Source organism: Quercus robur, chromosome 11 (genome assembly GCF_932294415.1).
Source record: "Quercus robur chromosome 11, dhQueRobu3.1, whole genome shotgun sequence".
NCBI lineage: Eukaryota > Viridiplantae > Streptophyta > Magnoliopsida > Fagales > Fagaceae > Quercus > Quercus robur.
This window is the reverse complement of record NC_065544.1, coordinates 7,213,954-7,232,055: the sequence shown is the minus strand read 5'-3', so window position 1 is coordinate 7,232,055 and position 18,102 is coordinate 7,213,954. Positions and strand designations below refer to the sequence as shown.

General features: G+C 32.6%; 1 protein-coding gene across 3 annotated transcripts in view; it reads left to right on the top strand.

The window, feature by feature from the left end:
• Nucleotides 1-18,102, top strand: part of LOC126707733 (cyclic nucleotide-gated ion channel 1-like) — a 140,207-nt gene that overhangs the window by 110,336 nt on the left and 11,769 nt on the right. For all 3 annotated transcript variants that reach the window (XM_050407599.1, XM_050407601.1, XM_050407602.1), the window contains 3 exons: nucleotides 4,788-4,899; nucleotides 16,711-16,786; nucleotides 16,931-17,151. In XM_050407599.1, coding sequence (XP_050263556.1) covers nucleotides 4,788-4,899; nucleotides 16,711-16,786; nucleotides 16,931-17,151 — 409 coding nt within the window. The remainder of the gene's footprint in view (nucleotides 1-4,787; nucleotides 4,900-16,710; nucleotides 16,787-16,930; nucleotides 17,152-18,102) is intronic.

The following is an 18,102-nucleotide window of genomic DNA, read 5'->3' as shown; positions in this document are numbered from 1 at the left end:
GCAAGAGGAAACTTAGTTGTGTGCAATGACATTTTCTTCCTCGATTCTCCAAGCTCATCGGCAATAACTGATATTGGGGTTGTTCTCTCATCATATGGACGAGAAGATTCTGGAGTGACTGGTCAGACTTCAAGGATATTCTGAATATCCTTCAAACAAATAAAACACTCAAAAATCTTTTTGGGTTTGGTCAACAGGCAATTGAGCATACACGCATCACATTTAGACAAGTATTGAAAGCTCAATTAGTGTAGAAACACTAATACTTGTTTAGATTCCCAATTTTAAATAATGGTTTAATTGCTTTTACTCTAACTTAACTAAGTGCAGAACAAGAGTAAAAGATGTGCAATAAACAAAAACACTACTCTAAAGCATAAGCAAGTACAATAAGTGATAAATGTAAAGCTTAAAGAGTAGAGAAGAGAGATGCAAACATAAGATAATACCGAGACGCGTTATTGAAGAGGAAATCAGAGTACTCAGCAAAAAACCTCTCCGCGACTCTCCAAGCTGAAATTGATCCACTAGTGAATAAGTTGGAGTACATGAATATCAAAAAGATCCTCCAGGCCTAATCTACCTAATGTACTTGAGCCCTCCAAGCTCTAACTACCAACGGACTTCTAGGAGTCTTGTCTTCACTAGCTATCTGGATCCCGCAATTCCACCCAATTTCATCCGCTACTCAATGGCTTCTTCCAATGCTTCCCAAAAGCACCAAAACTTCTCTCAACACACAGAATAGGTGAGGTAAGTGTGTGGGCTAAGAACCTTTCAAGGATGTGTAGATGGAGAGGTAGAAGTAATGAAAACTTTAGAGAAATGATGTAGAGGATTGTGGGTAAATAATCTTTAATTCTCAAGTGTTTGGTTAGGGTTTTCTCTCTCAAAAGTTTCTTGTAAAGACTCCTTGTTCTTCTTACATTTCATAGGTAATGAGGGTTTATATAGTACTAGTCACTTACCCGTGCAATGCACGGGCATATCTCTTAGTTGAATAGCGTTTGTTTTCCTTATTTAAGTAGACAAATAAAACGTAGATTATATTATATAAAAAGGACATTTAAATTAACACTAAAACATAAAATAAAGATGTTAATGCATTAAATAAGGAAGTTGTATAACAAACATGAAGTGAAATTTTCATGAAACCTTTTTCTTAAATTGTGGCTCCTAAAACAGCACGCGATAGTACAATTGCCTAAGCAGAAGACCTCAAATGTCTTCTTTCTCAACATTCATAAATATAGACGGGGAAAATTTGCAAATCACATATTCCATCAATCACCTACTGCATAAGTTACTTGATTTTCTCTTTTAATATTTTAAAGTATTTAAGCTCCAACACTGGAGATTTTTCTGTACAAAAACAAAATAAGACAAATCATATAAGAAAATAAGAAATCAATTTACCTAATAGAGACTTTTAGTGAACACCCATGCAATGATTAGTATGTTAAATTGTTTTTATTTATTTATTTTAAATATGGACTGTTTCAAAATTTAGAATGGATTAAAAATTAACTATATAATCCATTTAGGACACGTTCATTTAATAGAATTTCATAATTAGATATCAATGTTGGGTAAATATTGAAAAATTCTAAGTTTATGTAGGTTGTTCATCTAACCATATGACACACTATATACCAACACAAAATTGCAAAGTGAGCTTGAAATTGTCAAATTACTGATGGAGTAAGTTATTGATGCGCACATACCTCAATCTTGGAACCAATATCTGCAAGCCTTCATTTAATATCCCTTGCTATTGAAAAGAAAACCTTCTCCACATTAATATCTGCCTTTGCAGTCTGTAGAACATATTCTTTTGGGATGAGTAGAACATTATGAATAAAATTTCGATGTAAAATTGTAGATTACATCTTGATAACATAAATCAAATTACATAATTATATCATCCCAAAACACATCAAAATTTAGCCAAAATGCATTATATTTATATGTTTATTGCATAAGGTAGTTTCCCCTCTCCATTGTTGTAAAAAAATTTTTCCAATTATATTTTTGGGAACCTATATAAAGTTATACTTTTTACATTCAAAATTAAAAACTTTAATTCTGACTTATCATCAAACATAATCGTAGGAATTAAACAGTATTGGCAATTGCAGAGTAAAATACAAAAACATATGAATAGCTTTGACAATACAATTACCAATAAATTTGAAGGTATTGAAAACAAATTCAAAGAAAGAGAAAGGTTTTAATTCCACTCATTTTTGGAAAAATTAAAGCCCAAACTTATACCAAATGAAATACATAAATTCGCTAAAAATAAAATCCTATCTACCAATGAAGTAACATGAGATCTTGTAGCATACATCAACAATTAGAAGATTTAGCAGGTTGCAGCCAATAGTGGAATTCAGAGTTTCTTTTGCAAATTGAGGTGATCACAATTCAAATAAAGAGAATAGTTTTTCATCCACTCATTTTGGTGATAATTAAAACCCAAACTTTTACCAAATGAAAACCATAAATTCACAAAAAAGAAAATCCTATCTGCCAATGAAAACAGAAAGAGTATAGTTTGGGAAATTTGTTGTAACTGATTTTCAATTTCCCGCCTAATCTTTCTCTTTCTCTTTGTGCTCTGCTCTGCTATATATAATGCATCAGAGTCAATGCAATTATCTTGATGAAATATAACAGTTTTTCTCTCAATGCTTAGAAACTCTTTCATTGATTACCGATTCAATGTGTTGCGATCATTAATAATGGCTAAGGGATGACGACCTATATTTGCATACTCATCATTTTCCTCGAACAAAGTTTCTCTCCAAACTAGTTTGGAGAGAAACCCTTCAAACTTATCATATATCTCTTTTTTGGGTGTGAATTTTAAAAATCTAACCGTTGAACTTCATTTTCCTTATATTCTTAACATACATATCAAATCATTCAAATCGGATTTTATTTACTATTTGATCAATGAACTTATTTTTTATACACAATTTTAGATTACAAAAACTTGAAATTTTAACATTTGTTTGATGATATAGCAATTGATTTTTGATCTTCTTGAAATTTTGCAAGCATGAAGGATATAATAAGAACATACAATCCAATTATTAGATTTTTAAATTTCATACTCAATATAAAAAATATATGATAAGTTTGAAGGGTTTCTCTCCAAACTAGTTTAGGTTTCTCTCCAAACTAGTTTGGAGAGAAACTTTCTTCATTTTCCCCCCATTCCTTGGTCGACAATACATGTCCAGACGATCAGGGAAATGTGAGAGGTCACCGTCCATTCGTGTCAGCTGAGACTCGAGATTCCATTTTTGTCGCATTTAATGAGACAAGACACCGCTAGTCAGAACGTGGCCACATGTCGTGCATTCTCTAGCTGGAGGTGGGTACGTCTCTCGACATGCCTCTTGGTTTTCCCATGTTTTGGCCTTTGGGATGCTTTTTTAAAGCTTCTTTTCCCTCTTTCTACTTCTTCTCTCTTATTTCCTCTGCAACCTCTCTTCCTCTGAGTTCAAGCTTCTTAGCACCCTTTCTCAGGTACAAATCTTCTTCTACCCACACTTGTTTCTCCTTTTTTATGTGTTGATGGTGGATTATTCTAAATTTAGAAACCTTTTCCTTTTGTTTCTTTCTTTTTTGCTCATCTTGGAATTTTTCTTGAATCCTTGAGCAGTCATTGCCCAAGAGTAGGTCAATTTGTGTCTTGGGACTGCGCCCTTAGGCTGGCCTTAATTGAGTTATACCCTTTGCTGTAGTAGTCTCTAAACTGGTATCAATTATTGTGTGAGATGGTTTTAGTAGAGAGAGGGGTTCTAAAGTTAGGTTGAGCGAGTTGGAGACTGGGTTGTTGTCTAGTGACAAACCCGTTGAGATGGAAATGGATACAACTGCCTTCAAACCCTCATCGTCTAAGCCACTGGCTTCTAAATCTTCGTCTTCCTCTCAAACTAGGGCTCTTCAAGCCCTTAAGAAGTCTTGTACTCTGGACAAGGACAGCATTATTAGATTTAGGGATAGATTCTAGTTTCCTGACGACACTAGGGTTCATCTTCCTCACCCCAATGAGAAAGCTTGTGCCTTTGCCCACAATGAGGTGTGTTTTTATGAAGCTACCTTTTTGAGTGGCCTTAGATTTCCTATTCACCCTTTGTGTGAAAAAACATAATTGTGTGTTTGATATGTATGTTTTATTTTTAAAAAGCTGACATGCACATGGTTTTGTCTAATAAAGTGGGTCTCACGGTTTTCAACATATTTACAAAAGTGTCATTAAGTAACGTTATTTGAAAACTAAAAACTGAAAACTAGTAAGAGGAGTTTTCGAAATTTAGTGGTTAAACACCCTAAAATGACTAACGTAATTCAAACACTCCAGTAAAAAACACCCTTACCAAATGCATTGTTTTTTTTGGGCTCACAATTTTTAGTGTTTAAACATTGAAAACTGTTGGTCAAACACCCCAACCAAACAGATCCCATTTCTTGTTATCTTCTTTTAGACATGATCTTGGTTTCTTTCTTTGCTTTTTCTATTTTTTTAAAGATATTTTAGTCATGAATGTGAGGGACTTTAACCTCAATTTTAAATAACCACTGCTCCTGTATATAGGATTGGAGGGCCTTATACTTGCAACCTGTTAGATTCTTACACCCATATATATATATATATATATATATATTCTCTAAACTTATTCGTTCCCTATAAAATTTTGTAAATTCTTTATGCATTGTAGTTATAAATTTTCAAGATTAGCATCTCATACACTACAGTTGTGCCACTTTTGCAGTTCTTTTGGGTCAAACCTCCGAACAAGTAACGATGTAGGGGAAAACAGCTTTGCACTTTGCATTACTATCTTTGGCTTGTTGCTATTTCTATATTTCCTGGGAAATTTACAGGTATGAATCCAATTCTTCTATTTTTTTATTTATTTAATGTTAGGCTCTTAGTTGTACAATTATAAAACAGAGAGACTGCTTTCTAAATAGGAAGAATGAAACACCATAATTTTCCAAATAATATACTAATCATCCTATTATATTATTACATTAATACGACTGTCAATCTCATAATGCTATTTTTATATTTCTGTCATTTGTCGTTCTTTGCTCTCGTTTTTACTATTGTTATTCATTGTTATTTTTATTGATTAAGAGACATTGAGGTAAAGAATAGTTTTGTTAATTTTAATTGTTTGTTCTGTTTTGACCCCTGTAAACTAGATTTGTTTAACCTAATATTAATTAGCCAAGTAGTTACTTAAGTTAATTATTCAGTTCTAAGTTAAACATATACAATCATATCATGTAGTGTAGAAAAATAAAGAGGACAATGATATGATTACTCAGGAAAACCAATGAAACCAACCATTTTAAGGTAAAAACTTGGAGAGGATTTAACCTAGCTATCCTCAAGGTAAACAAATCCACTATGATAGAATGAAAGATTACAATAGATTTAAACCTTAAATCTAAAGCTACCTCATGTAGAACTCACTAACACAACCATGTGTAACTTTGACTCCACGGACTCTTCTATCTTTGATTTGCTGAACACAAACTCATCGTTTGTGACTTTGAGATCTTACTCAAAGGTTTCAGATCATCAGTAATTGTTAATCTTGTAGCAGCAATTTTAGATCTACTGGTTCTAATAATCTGTAGGTGGAATTCCGATAGTGACTTTGAATGGAGAAGGCACAATACCTTTTAGATCTCAAAAGAGCACCTCCAAAGTCTTAATAAAACGCACCTTAGGGTTTTCTTTATATACTAGGAGAATAGGAGAATTAGATCTGAAACCCTAATCACTCAATGGCTTAATGGGCTGTTGGGTTTAAATTAAATTTTGCAGAACCCATCTTTTGATTGGTCGAACCTGGTATGTTTCGAATTCCTGAACCTGCAGCTTCCTTTTTTTTGTATTCTGACTTGCAGCACCTTGAGCATTATCTAATATTCCCTATAGACTCTAAGATCTATATCTATACAAGTTTGTGTTCACGGTTTGCCAATTGCTTAAAACTTTTAGAACCTAACAATCTCCTCCTTTAGCAATCCGTGACAAAACTTACATACAATATGAAATGCTCAAATACAAGAACAACCCAATTACAATAAAATACCCAAATACACAAATTTCAATCTAATACTTCTAGCCCAAAAGTTGCAAGAAAAGGTAGAAGGTCTTGATCGGAATGTATCTGTCTTTCCTAAAACACTCAAAAGAGTACATCACCGCATGTGTGGAAATAAAGACAGATAAACAAAAAATAATAAATATGCAATAACAGCAAATAACAAACATGCAAACTAACTCTCTCCCCAAGTTAGATACATAAAATTTTTTTATTTTCTCCCCATTTCAAAAACATTTTCATCTCCCCTAAATAAAGATAGTTAAAAACCTTTTTCCAAATGTAATTTATTTCTCCCCCTTTTAATCACGTATTGACAAAGACAACTCAAACAAAGAGTAGATAGTAAACATACACAACAATGGATAAGATAAAATAGAGAACGAAGGGAACACCAAACAATTAAGCTCTATTGAAAATAGAGGTAACTCCCCGTATGAACAACATAGATTTTAAAAACGGCTTTCTCCCCCTATAAAAATAGAAAAAACAAAACAAGTTTTGTGAAAAACAGTTTTGGAAAAAATTTAGGAGGTGAGGAAAAATAAAGAAACACAAACCTAACTTAAAAAATAAGTTGAGGATACACATAAATACAAATATTCTCTCTTTCAATATATGCAAACTTGACACTATGTGACCCATAAACAGATGCATGCAAACATTCCAGGCATAATCAATGAAGACTATACAATATAGATCTTAAAGATATAAAAATTCAGCATGCACTATTTTTTCATGTGTCAAGATATTTTGAACTTAAATCAATCTCAAGTGTAGAGAAAATATTTGCACATTTATTTTCCACCATATCTCAAAAATATATTTCCAATATTTAGCAGTTCACACATCAAGAAAAACAACATATACTAAAATGTGCAGAACTAATTAATCAATTTTTAAATCAAGTTGAGTACCCAATTTAGCAGTGTATGTGTGTTGTATGTGAAAACGATGAAAGATATGACTACAAAAATACAGGATGGATAAAGAAAACAATGCAATGCATGTCAATCCTATCACAATGATGCATGAAGACTAATCTATCAAGAGCTTAAAAAAAACTGAAATTTTCAAAGTTTGATCAGTCTAAAGTAATCGAGCATCAATCGAAAAATTTCTGTGAAATTTTGATTGGTTGAACATCGATCGAACATCAATTGAATCAGGCAAAGAGTTTTTGCTTTAAAACTTGAACATTTTCAATCGATCGATGGTAATCTTCGATCGGTAGAAACATTGAAAATTATTAAAACTTAAAATCTGAAAATTTTATGCAGAAAAAAAATTTGAAAGTAGTTTTTATGACTCAATGCAAATGCACATGATCCAGAAAGTTTTAAAAAACATGATGGCTCAAATCCTCACTTTAAAACCAACCAAGAAGTTAAAATTACATAATCAAAACTTCTAACACATTTTTTTTTAACTCCCATCCAAAATAAAAATTTGCATTTACACATCAATTCATATGTAATTGAAGATGGCTAGATTAGTCAACACACAATCATATGTACTAAGTTTAGCATAGATTTGCATGTAGTGTGCAACTATCATGTGTACGAAGTACAGAAAATGTGATATGTAGATAGTAATCAAACAAATTTTCTACATTATCAATCACATTGGTTCAAAAGTGACTATCGCCTAAAGAGTTACATCATATAACTCTCACATCTTCTAGAGAACACGTTTGCAATCATTTAAAAGTATTTTTTTTTCTTTTGAGCACAATCAAAGATTTCCACATATAGGAGATATAAAAATGAGATAAAAATGAAAATACCCTTGTTGCACATTTTTATTCTTTTGAGAATAAAACCTCATTTAATCTTGTTGTGCAAGTGCTACATCTTACCAAGCACGGCTTTTATGATTTGCACATAGGTGTTCATGATTGGCAAGTAATAGTGTGAGATGGTTATTTAAGCATTTCTCATTGGATTTTCTAATCCTTACAATCAAAAAAATGTGACATCAAAATCAAGATCTTTTGTTCAAATACTATAAACAATTCACACAATTAAGCACTACATAGCACAAACTAGCAAAATGCATAAAATAGCTTGTCAAAGCTAAACAAGGTATAAAGTCATGAAATGTAAATTTCACAGGCCAACCTTAATTACACACTTGGTGGTGTGCAATACAAAAATAAAAATCTTTTTGAATTTTCAAAATTTTTATGATCAAAAATCAAAAAGCACATATTATGCTAAATGAACAAATGCAGAAACAATGCATGATAGTGCTCAACTAAGTTATAGAGGGTACACAAACAAGAAATATCAATTTCTTAATTAATCCATGAGTACATGTACAAACTAGTACATACTCATACAAAATCAGAAATAGCTCATGCACTTAGTTATGCAACACATACTTTTTATATTTCTCCACAATATCAAGCATGTTCTAAAAAAAGATCTAAAATGAAATATTTGTCTTTTTGAAAATTTTCAATGTTTTTGGATTTTTTTTAATAATCAAAACAATCTAAGAAAATAAACCAACCAAAAACTGAAAGAAAACATGTCCACAAATAATTGAAAGAATTAAATCAAGGACAAGTAAACAACACTCAACTTAACAAATCTTTTCTCACCCATATAGCACGAGTCTTTAGCTTTTTAGGTGAAGAACTATGAGAAGTAGAGTGTATTTGAGGGATTACATAACTCTTTTGAGACAGATCGAATTCCTGCAATTTCCTTTCATAAGCCAACAAGCTTAAATTTTTCAAAAGCATATAAAATAATTTATCAGGACTTATGGCAGGAGAAATATCATCACATATCCTAGATTGAAACACAGAATGCTTAAATTTCAATTTATAGTTAGGATGAATATGACTAGACATGCCACAAAAGTGACAAACAAGAACAAATTTAGAAACATCAATATTCCTAACAGAAAATCTAGTCTTAGATTTTGATTTTTGCCTCAACAAAGAACAATTTGGTCTACTATGACCAACAACACCACAAAGGTGACAAGTAGGCACCAAACAAATTTCTTATGCACTCTAACAATAGGTTTAGACTTAGGTTTATAGATTTCATCATCTACATCAGAACTTTTATCTTTGTCTAATCTAGCAAAATAAGCATTTTCCTTATGATTCCTCTTAAAAAAAGGAATATAAACTTTGTCAGCATTAGGCTTAAGAGGAACAGAAACAAAAACAAATTTGTCATCAACAAGAAGTTTAGTATTAGACAAATTTTCAAGTTTAGCTTTTGACTTAGCTAACTTTTGTTCCAAAATTTTCATCTGTTCATCTTGAGAGGAAAATTGATTTCTTAAAAATTCATTCTTTTTATTAGATTCATTCAATCTCACAATCAATTCCTCTTTCTCAAAATTAGCCAATTTTAACTCTTCCTTGAATTTCTTAGCAATTTTCAAAGATTTAGATAATTCCTTACGAAGAGTTTCACAGGCATCAATAAGATCAACGGAAACATTAGTATCCTTTTTATTCAAATCATCACAGCCAAAAGTAGTAAGATACTTAAAATTATCCCTAATAGCAAGGATCAAGTTTCTCACTCAGGATGTTAATCCAATCTGAGTGAACCTGCTATAATACCACTTATTTGTTCTATTTAGACCCCTATAAACTAGATTTGTTTAACCTAATTAATTAGCAAAATAGTTGGTTAATTATTTAGTTCTAGGTTAAACACATATAGTCATATCATATAGTGTTGAAAAATAAAGAAGACGACGATATGATTACTCAGGAAAACCAATGAAACCAACCTTTTTAAAGTAAAAACCTGGAGAGGATTTAGCCTAGTTATCCTCAAGGTAAACAAATCCACTATGATAGAATGAAAGATTACAATAGATTTAAATCCTAAATTTAAAGCTACCTCTTGTAGAACTTATTAACATGACCACGTGCAGCTCCAACTCCACAGACTTTTCTATCTTAGATTTGCTGAATACAAACTCCCTGTTTGTGACTTTGAGATCCCAGTCAAAGATTTCAGATCATCAGCAGTTGCTGACCTTGTAGCAGCAAATTTAGATCTATCGATTTTAATAATCTGTAAGTGGAGTTCTGGTAGTGACTTTGAAAGGAGAAGGCACAATACTTTTTAGATCTCAAAAGAGCACCTCCAAAGTCTTAATAAAACTTGCCTCAAGGTTTCCTTTATATACTAGGAGAATTAGATTTGAAACTCTAATAACTTAATGGGCTTAACGGGCAATTGGGTTTAAATTAAATTTTGCAGAACCTGTCTTTTGATTGGTCGAACTTGTTTTCTCGATTGGTTGAACCTGGCATGTTTCGAATTCCTGAACTTGCAACTTCCTTTTCTTGTATTTTGACTTTCAGAACCTTGAGCGTAGTCTAATATTCCCTATAGACTCTAAGATCTATATCTAGACAAGTTTGGGTTCACAGTTTACCAATTGTTCTAAACTTTTAGAACCTAACATTAATGATTGTATTTCAAATGAACACCGAAAGCGTTTACGTATGGGTAGAGAGCGCTCTATGTGGTACTCAAATGTAGCACAGCCTGCATAGGTAAAAACATATACAATACAAGTTTATGAAAAAGAGATAATCAGCACAGCCATAATGTTACAGAATCATGGTTGGGTAGTATTTGTTACACACTCATTTTTTAACTGAAATCAAGAGTTGAAAACAGGATTTCAATGAAGTCCAGTCTTCAACTCACGATTTCAATTAAAAAAATGTGTTATCATGAGTGTAAAAGGTTTTATCCATCATGGTATTGGACAATATTACGTACGTAGCATAAACTATAGTGGCTTGAATTGCCACAAGCCTTACGTCGGTCAAACTTGGCCAAATAGGAGTTGAAATAGAATACTACCGTAGCCACCCTAATATATATATATATATATATAGATAAGTAGTTTAAATATTTAGTTATGAGATAATTGAAGCAAACCAATCACCTTTATTGCCATATAAGTTTGTAAGCTTTATAGTGAAAATTATAGTACCTTTTGCATTTTTCTTGTGCTTTATGTTGTGTTGTACGTGTGCTCTAAACCTATAGTTAGACACAGCCACATGGCCATGGTAGAGTAAAAGAAAAAGAGAGGCAGCCACTTCTTGTCTTACACCTCTTGTGAGAATGAGCTTAGGGTGTATTTGGGGTTTGGACTTTTGGAGCTTGTTCTTCTGCCTCAATTTTAATCTCCCTATTTTCATAGTGATATTTGAGATTTCTCTTTATTGCCGCCCATGAATATAGGTAGTTTGCTAAACCACAAAAATATTGGTATTCTTTATGCGTGTTTGTTATTTATTTAATTTTTTTTACTGTTATTGATTTGAATCTCGAGGGTGCTATTTGTACAATGAACAATATTTTTACACTTTTGCACTTCACTAGAGTATCACAGTTCCTCATCAGTCATAGTGGTTGTAGTATTCTTTTCATTATCATTCTTTTGATCCTTATCTTTAGTCTATTTTCTTTTCCAATATCAACAGTTTTACTTGATGTGCCTGTTTATTTCACAATGGAAGTATAAAAGCATCTCCAGTAGCTTTTTTAAACTTTTGCACTTTTTGGAGAGTGAATAATTACATTTACCCTTTACCTACTTACTTTTTTAAATATACTTTCTAATAGACTATCTAACATTTTTTTTTTTTATCTCATTTAAATATTATTTCTTCTTTATTTCTATATTCTTTTTTTGATATTTCTTTATTCATTCCCAACAACCATATTTTTCTCCCAACAGGTAAAAATTTTAAAATTGTTGGTGGTCTATTTTTTTAATTGATCTCGTGAAGCACTTGAAATAACAATATTGAGTTGTTACTATTTATTGTAATTCCAAATTTATCAAATTTATATTATTCTTGTGCAAGTTTTTTTTTTTTTTTTTTTTTAATTAATTTTGAAATTTATCAAATCTATCTTAGTCTTGAAATTTATCAAATTTATATGATTTAGATTGAATTTAGCTCATTAACTTTTCTCTAAAAAATTCATCAATTTTACCTTTTTCAAGATTATTATTATTGGTTTTTTTTTTAGTGAATTTTATTTATTATCATTCAATAATTTATCATTAGCCCATTTTTTTTTTCTAAAATGAAAAAGAAAAAAGAAAAAAGGAATCTGATCATAAATTTTCTAATTTATCATTAATCCATTTTTTTCACCACACACAATGTCACAGGGTCAATTTTTCACTCAAATATTTTGCCTGTATGGCCCTAAGTCCTTGACATAGTCTCAACCAACACCACACACACACTATAGGAACACTTAGAACAAATTATTAGGAATATACACTCACACAGCACTCACTATGTTTATAGGGAACCACCCCCAAGCTTTATTGCTTAATCCTAAGTACAAAGTAAACCCTTAGAAATCTTGGAGAAATAAGGGCTAAATATACAGAAATAACTATCATGGCAGTTACTGCTAAGTAACTGCTCAAACCTTCGACCATCTGCCACTTGTGTCTGACTTAAGACATCATCAACTGTTGCTGTCTTGGCTCTCTTCCCACATTTCCAACCCCTACACAGCAGGCTAACAACATCAGAAACATCAAGAGCTATCTGGAAACTGCTGGTAACTACCACTGCACATCAGCACATATCACAGTCGATGTCTCAGTAGATCATGGGGCTTCTGCGCATCATCTAGTAGCCCACACAGTATGTCTATCCACGTTTTGGGAAAGTTGGCCCATGCTTAAGCCCTCTCCCATCAGCCACACTACCCACACAACATGCCCACATGTAGTACACACACAAGGTAACTATCATCAGCCCCACTAGCATTTGTCCATGCATTAGGCCAGCACCCACTAGCCCCTGCCTTGCACACAACATTTGATTGCACATCATCATAATAGGCCAGTCATGACAGGCCAGTCTTGCCCTGAACACAAGCCACCCAGCCCACACACAAGCAACCAGCCACCAATGCCACGCACCACCACTCAAGGGTTGACACCACTTGCTGCCACCCATCATGAAACCAATTCTATCCATCGAGGCCTTACTATGACATGGCCTTGGGGCATCATGTGGAGCTAGGTTCCTCCACATGCTGCCCCTATATACCGCTCATCGATCCAACTTAAGTTGGGGAATCGGGCATGTCCCCCTTAAAGAGCACTTAGGAGTATAATGGATCTAGCATGAGGAGACATTAGTGTGTTAAGGAGGCATAAAGCCATGTAACTGGCCTAATGTTTCCCAAGCACTATTCTTCCTTATGCCATCATCATCAACAAGTAAAGCTCCTAACATACAGACATACCCCTGACCCTTTTCATATTTACTACTCATTGTTTCCACTACACACACTTCGTTATAATTACAACCCAACTCTCCTTCATATACCAAAAGTTTAGAATACGAAAATTGCAACTCTCATCTCAAACCCAAAGACTCAGAGAGAGAGAGAGAGAGAGTGGAGAACAAAGACCCATGAAATCCTTCACAATGGAGAGAGAGTCAAGTTGTCTTCGTCTTCTCATGTTGTCTTTCACACCGTTCAAAGCCTGGTCTTTGATTTGCTCCGCCTCCACAACCGTTTGTCCTCCTCCCCACCACGAACAACATGTGGCCCAGATGGGTCTTTCTCTTTTTTCTCTGATTTCGTTAGAATTATTAGAAAGATTGTTTTTGTCTTTCGACTCTTTCAATTGTGTTTGTGTGTGTGTGTGTGTTTTTTTTTTTTTTTTCTAATTGTGATATGTTGTACTTTGTACCCATTGAGAGAGAGAGAGAGAGAGAGAGAGAGAGAGAGAGAGAGAGAGAGAGAGAGAGAGAGAGATAAAGGAGATGAGAGAGAGAGAATCATTCTTTTATTCAACCGGAGATTATTTTAAGAGAGAAAAAATGTTTGGAGTTGTTACAGTAATTGCTACAATGCTTTCTTCTTCAAGAGAACAACTGTAGCAACTCTAAAAAAAATTTAGAGTTTAGAGAGGTTGTTAGTAGTTTTTGGTGTGTTTGCCCTCCAAAAATACCTTTAGAGAGCCTATTGAAGATGCTCTTATATAGTCTCCCTATATTGATATCTATCTCTTGGTTCTAACTTGTTATTGCATTTAACCCAATTATTAGTCCCCTACTTTAATTTCTACCCATGTTCCCCATTTCAAGAGTTTGTTCCAACTTTTTCCAAAGTGTTCGCAAGGTGATGAAATACACTATCAACAATCCATTGATGAATGAACCCACAGTTTTGCTATTCATTCTTTTCCATTCTTTGTAAAATCTCTTTTGGCTTAGGCGCATTGACGCGTTGGGGCACATGGCTACTGCGAAACAACGCAGCAGAAAGAGTTGTGAAACAGGAGTCAATGGTACGACTCTACTCCAAACTATGGTCAAGCTATAATCAAGAAGAAGTGAAGGGATAGAAGAGTGCTACAACAACTCTTCATGAAAACCTATAACTTTCATTATAATAACCAATTTGATAATACCAAAACGCTCCCTTTTCCCAAGGTCCCCTTACACTCTTTTATAACACAAGTCTACCTACTGTAGACTTGGAGACTAAAAACAATAATGATAATTATGATAAACAAGGAAAGGAAATAAACTAAAGATCCTAATTCTAATTCAAATAGACTCCTAAGTCAGCTAAGATACTAATAAGGGAATAAATAAAAGGAAATCAATTAAGGAGGTGATTTGCTACTTTCCAACTTCTACGTCTAGACTTCTATTGAAGATAGATATCATCATTGATTCAAGTTTGCTGCAGGCTTCTAGATAATTCCGCAAAATGTACTAAAATATTTTTTGCAGAACTTATGCATGATCGGCAAATTAACGGTAAATGAGGAACGTAATTCTCTTGATATGCTTAATCCCAAATATCTCTCTAATAATTGCTACAAATTGCCATTATTGCCTTGGTTATTGTTGACTTCCAAATCTTCAAGGTTGCTGCCGTAGAATGCGTCATTCTCTTCAAATGTCTATACATTACACATCATCATTAGTAGAATAATACAAATCCTTGTAATAAACTTACTCCTCTATCTTAGTCTTCCAAATAGGATAATTTGAAATCGTCAATTTAATCACAATCCCAGATGTCTCATCCATCTTTAATTCACACAAGAATAAACCTGCTAATCAACCGGGCTCAGATAGACCACATTCTAGTCTCATTTAAATTAAGAGATTCATCAAATAACTTTAACCAATATCTGAAAAATAGTACACCAAAAATTACCAAGCCAATAAGAAAATAGATCAATCCACTCAAGTATACAAAGATTTACCTGGTAAACCATTTCTCCCTAGAAAAAAAAAAAATCATGAGACCAACACCAAGTACATCTACTTTTATAGAACCAAATATGATACCTTTTATGCCTAAATTGAGATTTGCATTGAAATTGAATACAATGTGTTAGGTTTCGAGTTGGCAAATTTCTTGACGTGTATCTTGTTTGAGTTGTAATTGTTAAACAAGAGAAGAGGTCGCTAGAATCTTGATTGACCTTTGAGCATCTCTTAATCAATCGAGATAGTCTACTTGATCAATTCTTGATCGAGTCTCTATTAAGGCCCAATCGATTGAGATTTGAGAAACCTAATTTTAAATTAGGTTGATCAAGTTGGTTTCTGAGTTGGAAAATGTGTCTTACTGCATAATTATAAAAAGGAAAATTATAGTCTACTGAATATGGTGGTTTTCGGAGAGTACTATTGTGCACATCAAAGAAAAACTCTAAAAACTCAATTCACCACATATCGAGATTTTACAAAAGTAAATCTAATGATCGGTTATTTGAGTTGGTGATCACTGATCAATTCTAAAGCCACAGAGCCATTCATTTTCGTTTATGGTGGAGAAGAAATTTTCAAGGTGTTCCTTAAAGTCATGGACCCAGATCGTGGGAGAATTTCATTTAAGAAAAGTTCAAGCGGCTTAGAGTAGATTATGGGGTCACTCAACCTCTCAATTTATCTACTTAGGGACTCACTCACCTAAGGGCTGTGACTCACACACCACCTACCAACTAGAGGAGCGCTCTTACAAATGAAAGCTCAAAAGGCTTACACCCAAAAATTATTTAAAGTCACTCTACTACAAAAATTTCCTTGTAAGGCTCTATATATATGTATAACGATTGGTAAACTTATAAAAAATATATATATATATATATATATATATTTATATATATATATATATATATATGTATATAAAGTAAGACTAAATTAAATAAGTAAATTAGATGAAGCTGTCTTGGAACTCTTTTCTTCAAACTTAACCATCTTGGAACTCCATGGTTAATTTCGGGTAATGCATTTTTTTTCCTAGAATTAACGAATAAACTTGTGTGTAGAAAGATAAGATGAAAGTAAGTAATGGTTTGACAAGTTTTTTTAATTTCTCATAAAAGTGCTATAAAAACTTTCTTAAAATGATTTATTAACAATTACCCTAAAGACACCCATTAACATAACATTGCTTATAAATATATACTTTTCTTTATATTTTTTTTTTAATGTTTATATATATACATTGTAAGATTTGGCAAATTGAACTTACTAATAGAAGTGAGACTGCAGATGCACATGCAGCGAAAAACATCAAATTTGATTAAAGACCATGAAGAAGTGAAGAAGGCTCGCAGGGAGAAGAAAGGTTCGTATGTTTTAGGCTTTCAGAGATTTGAAGTGGCACTTTTGCAAAACTTAACTTTTTCAAATTATATCTTTTTTTTTTTTTTAATTATAAATTTTAATATATATATATAGATAAAGCTGAAAAGTAAATTGTATCAAACAGATGATAAATCAAGTAAACGAAGGAAGAGACAAAAAGAACAAATTAGTCTATGGATGTCTAGAAACGAACTCCCTCATAGTATGAGAAGAGAAATTAATGAGTTCATAAAAGATATATTTGACAAAGACGAAGATGTTTATTTGGAGAACGTGATCCCTGATCTTCCTACAGACCTTCAGAACAATGTTAAGCGCTATATCTGCTTTGATCTACTAAAGAAGGTGAGCTTCTTCATTCCATGAATTTGCTAAATCACATTTTTAAAATAAAAGAATGGAAAGAAATGAAATGTAGTTAAGAGAATTGAATGGAATGATCATTTTTTTTGAGAAAAATTTACATGAATGGAATGTATTTAAGCAGGAGAAAGAAATGAAAAAAAATGGAATAAAATTAAGTAATCTTGATTAGATGGTTTAAAATAAATGAATGAAAATGAATGAAATATAAGTAATCTTGTTTGGATGTAATATAGAAGCAACTGAATGAAATTATTTTATGACAATATTACTATTAGACTCCTATTTTCAAATAAAGGATTGAATATATAGGGGTATTTTGGGAGTTTTAGTAAAAAAATTCATTAAATCTAATTCCTCTCACTTAAACTCCAAAACAAGGGAATGTACTTTTCATTCACTCCATTAAAACTCCTAAACAAGGGAAGAGAAGAATTTTATAAAATTATTCTTTTCATTCCTTTCAATTTCATTCCATCCTCTCCTCTTAAACAAGGGCTAAGAGTCTAAGTTGTGTGTGGAACAATGAGAGGTTAATAAGTTCACTTCTGTTAGTATATATACACGTCAATTTAGCCCATTGGATTTAGGCACAGTGTACTGTACTTGTTGTACACTCATATTGCTTAATTTACTTCGACTTCACACATACTATGCCTATTTAAGACTCTTTATTGTACACGATTCTATACACAAAGTATATATCAATATGCAAACTATTCAGTCTCTCTTTCACTTTATATTCTTAACATGGTATTAGAACAAATATTTTTAACAACTTCAATCTTCAACCTTAACTTGCCTGATTTAATTGCATCAGTTGCACCCGATCCCAATATGAGAAAGCTTCCGTCCATTATCCTGTATTGAAATCAATATTATTTGATCGAATATGTGTTTGGTATGAGGCATCTCCTGTTGTTTATACCACGT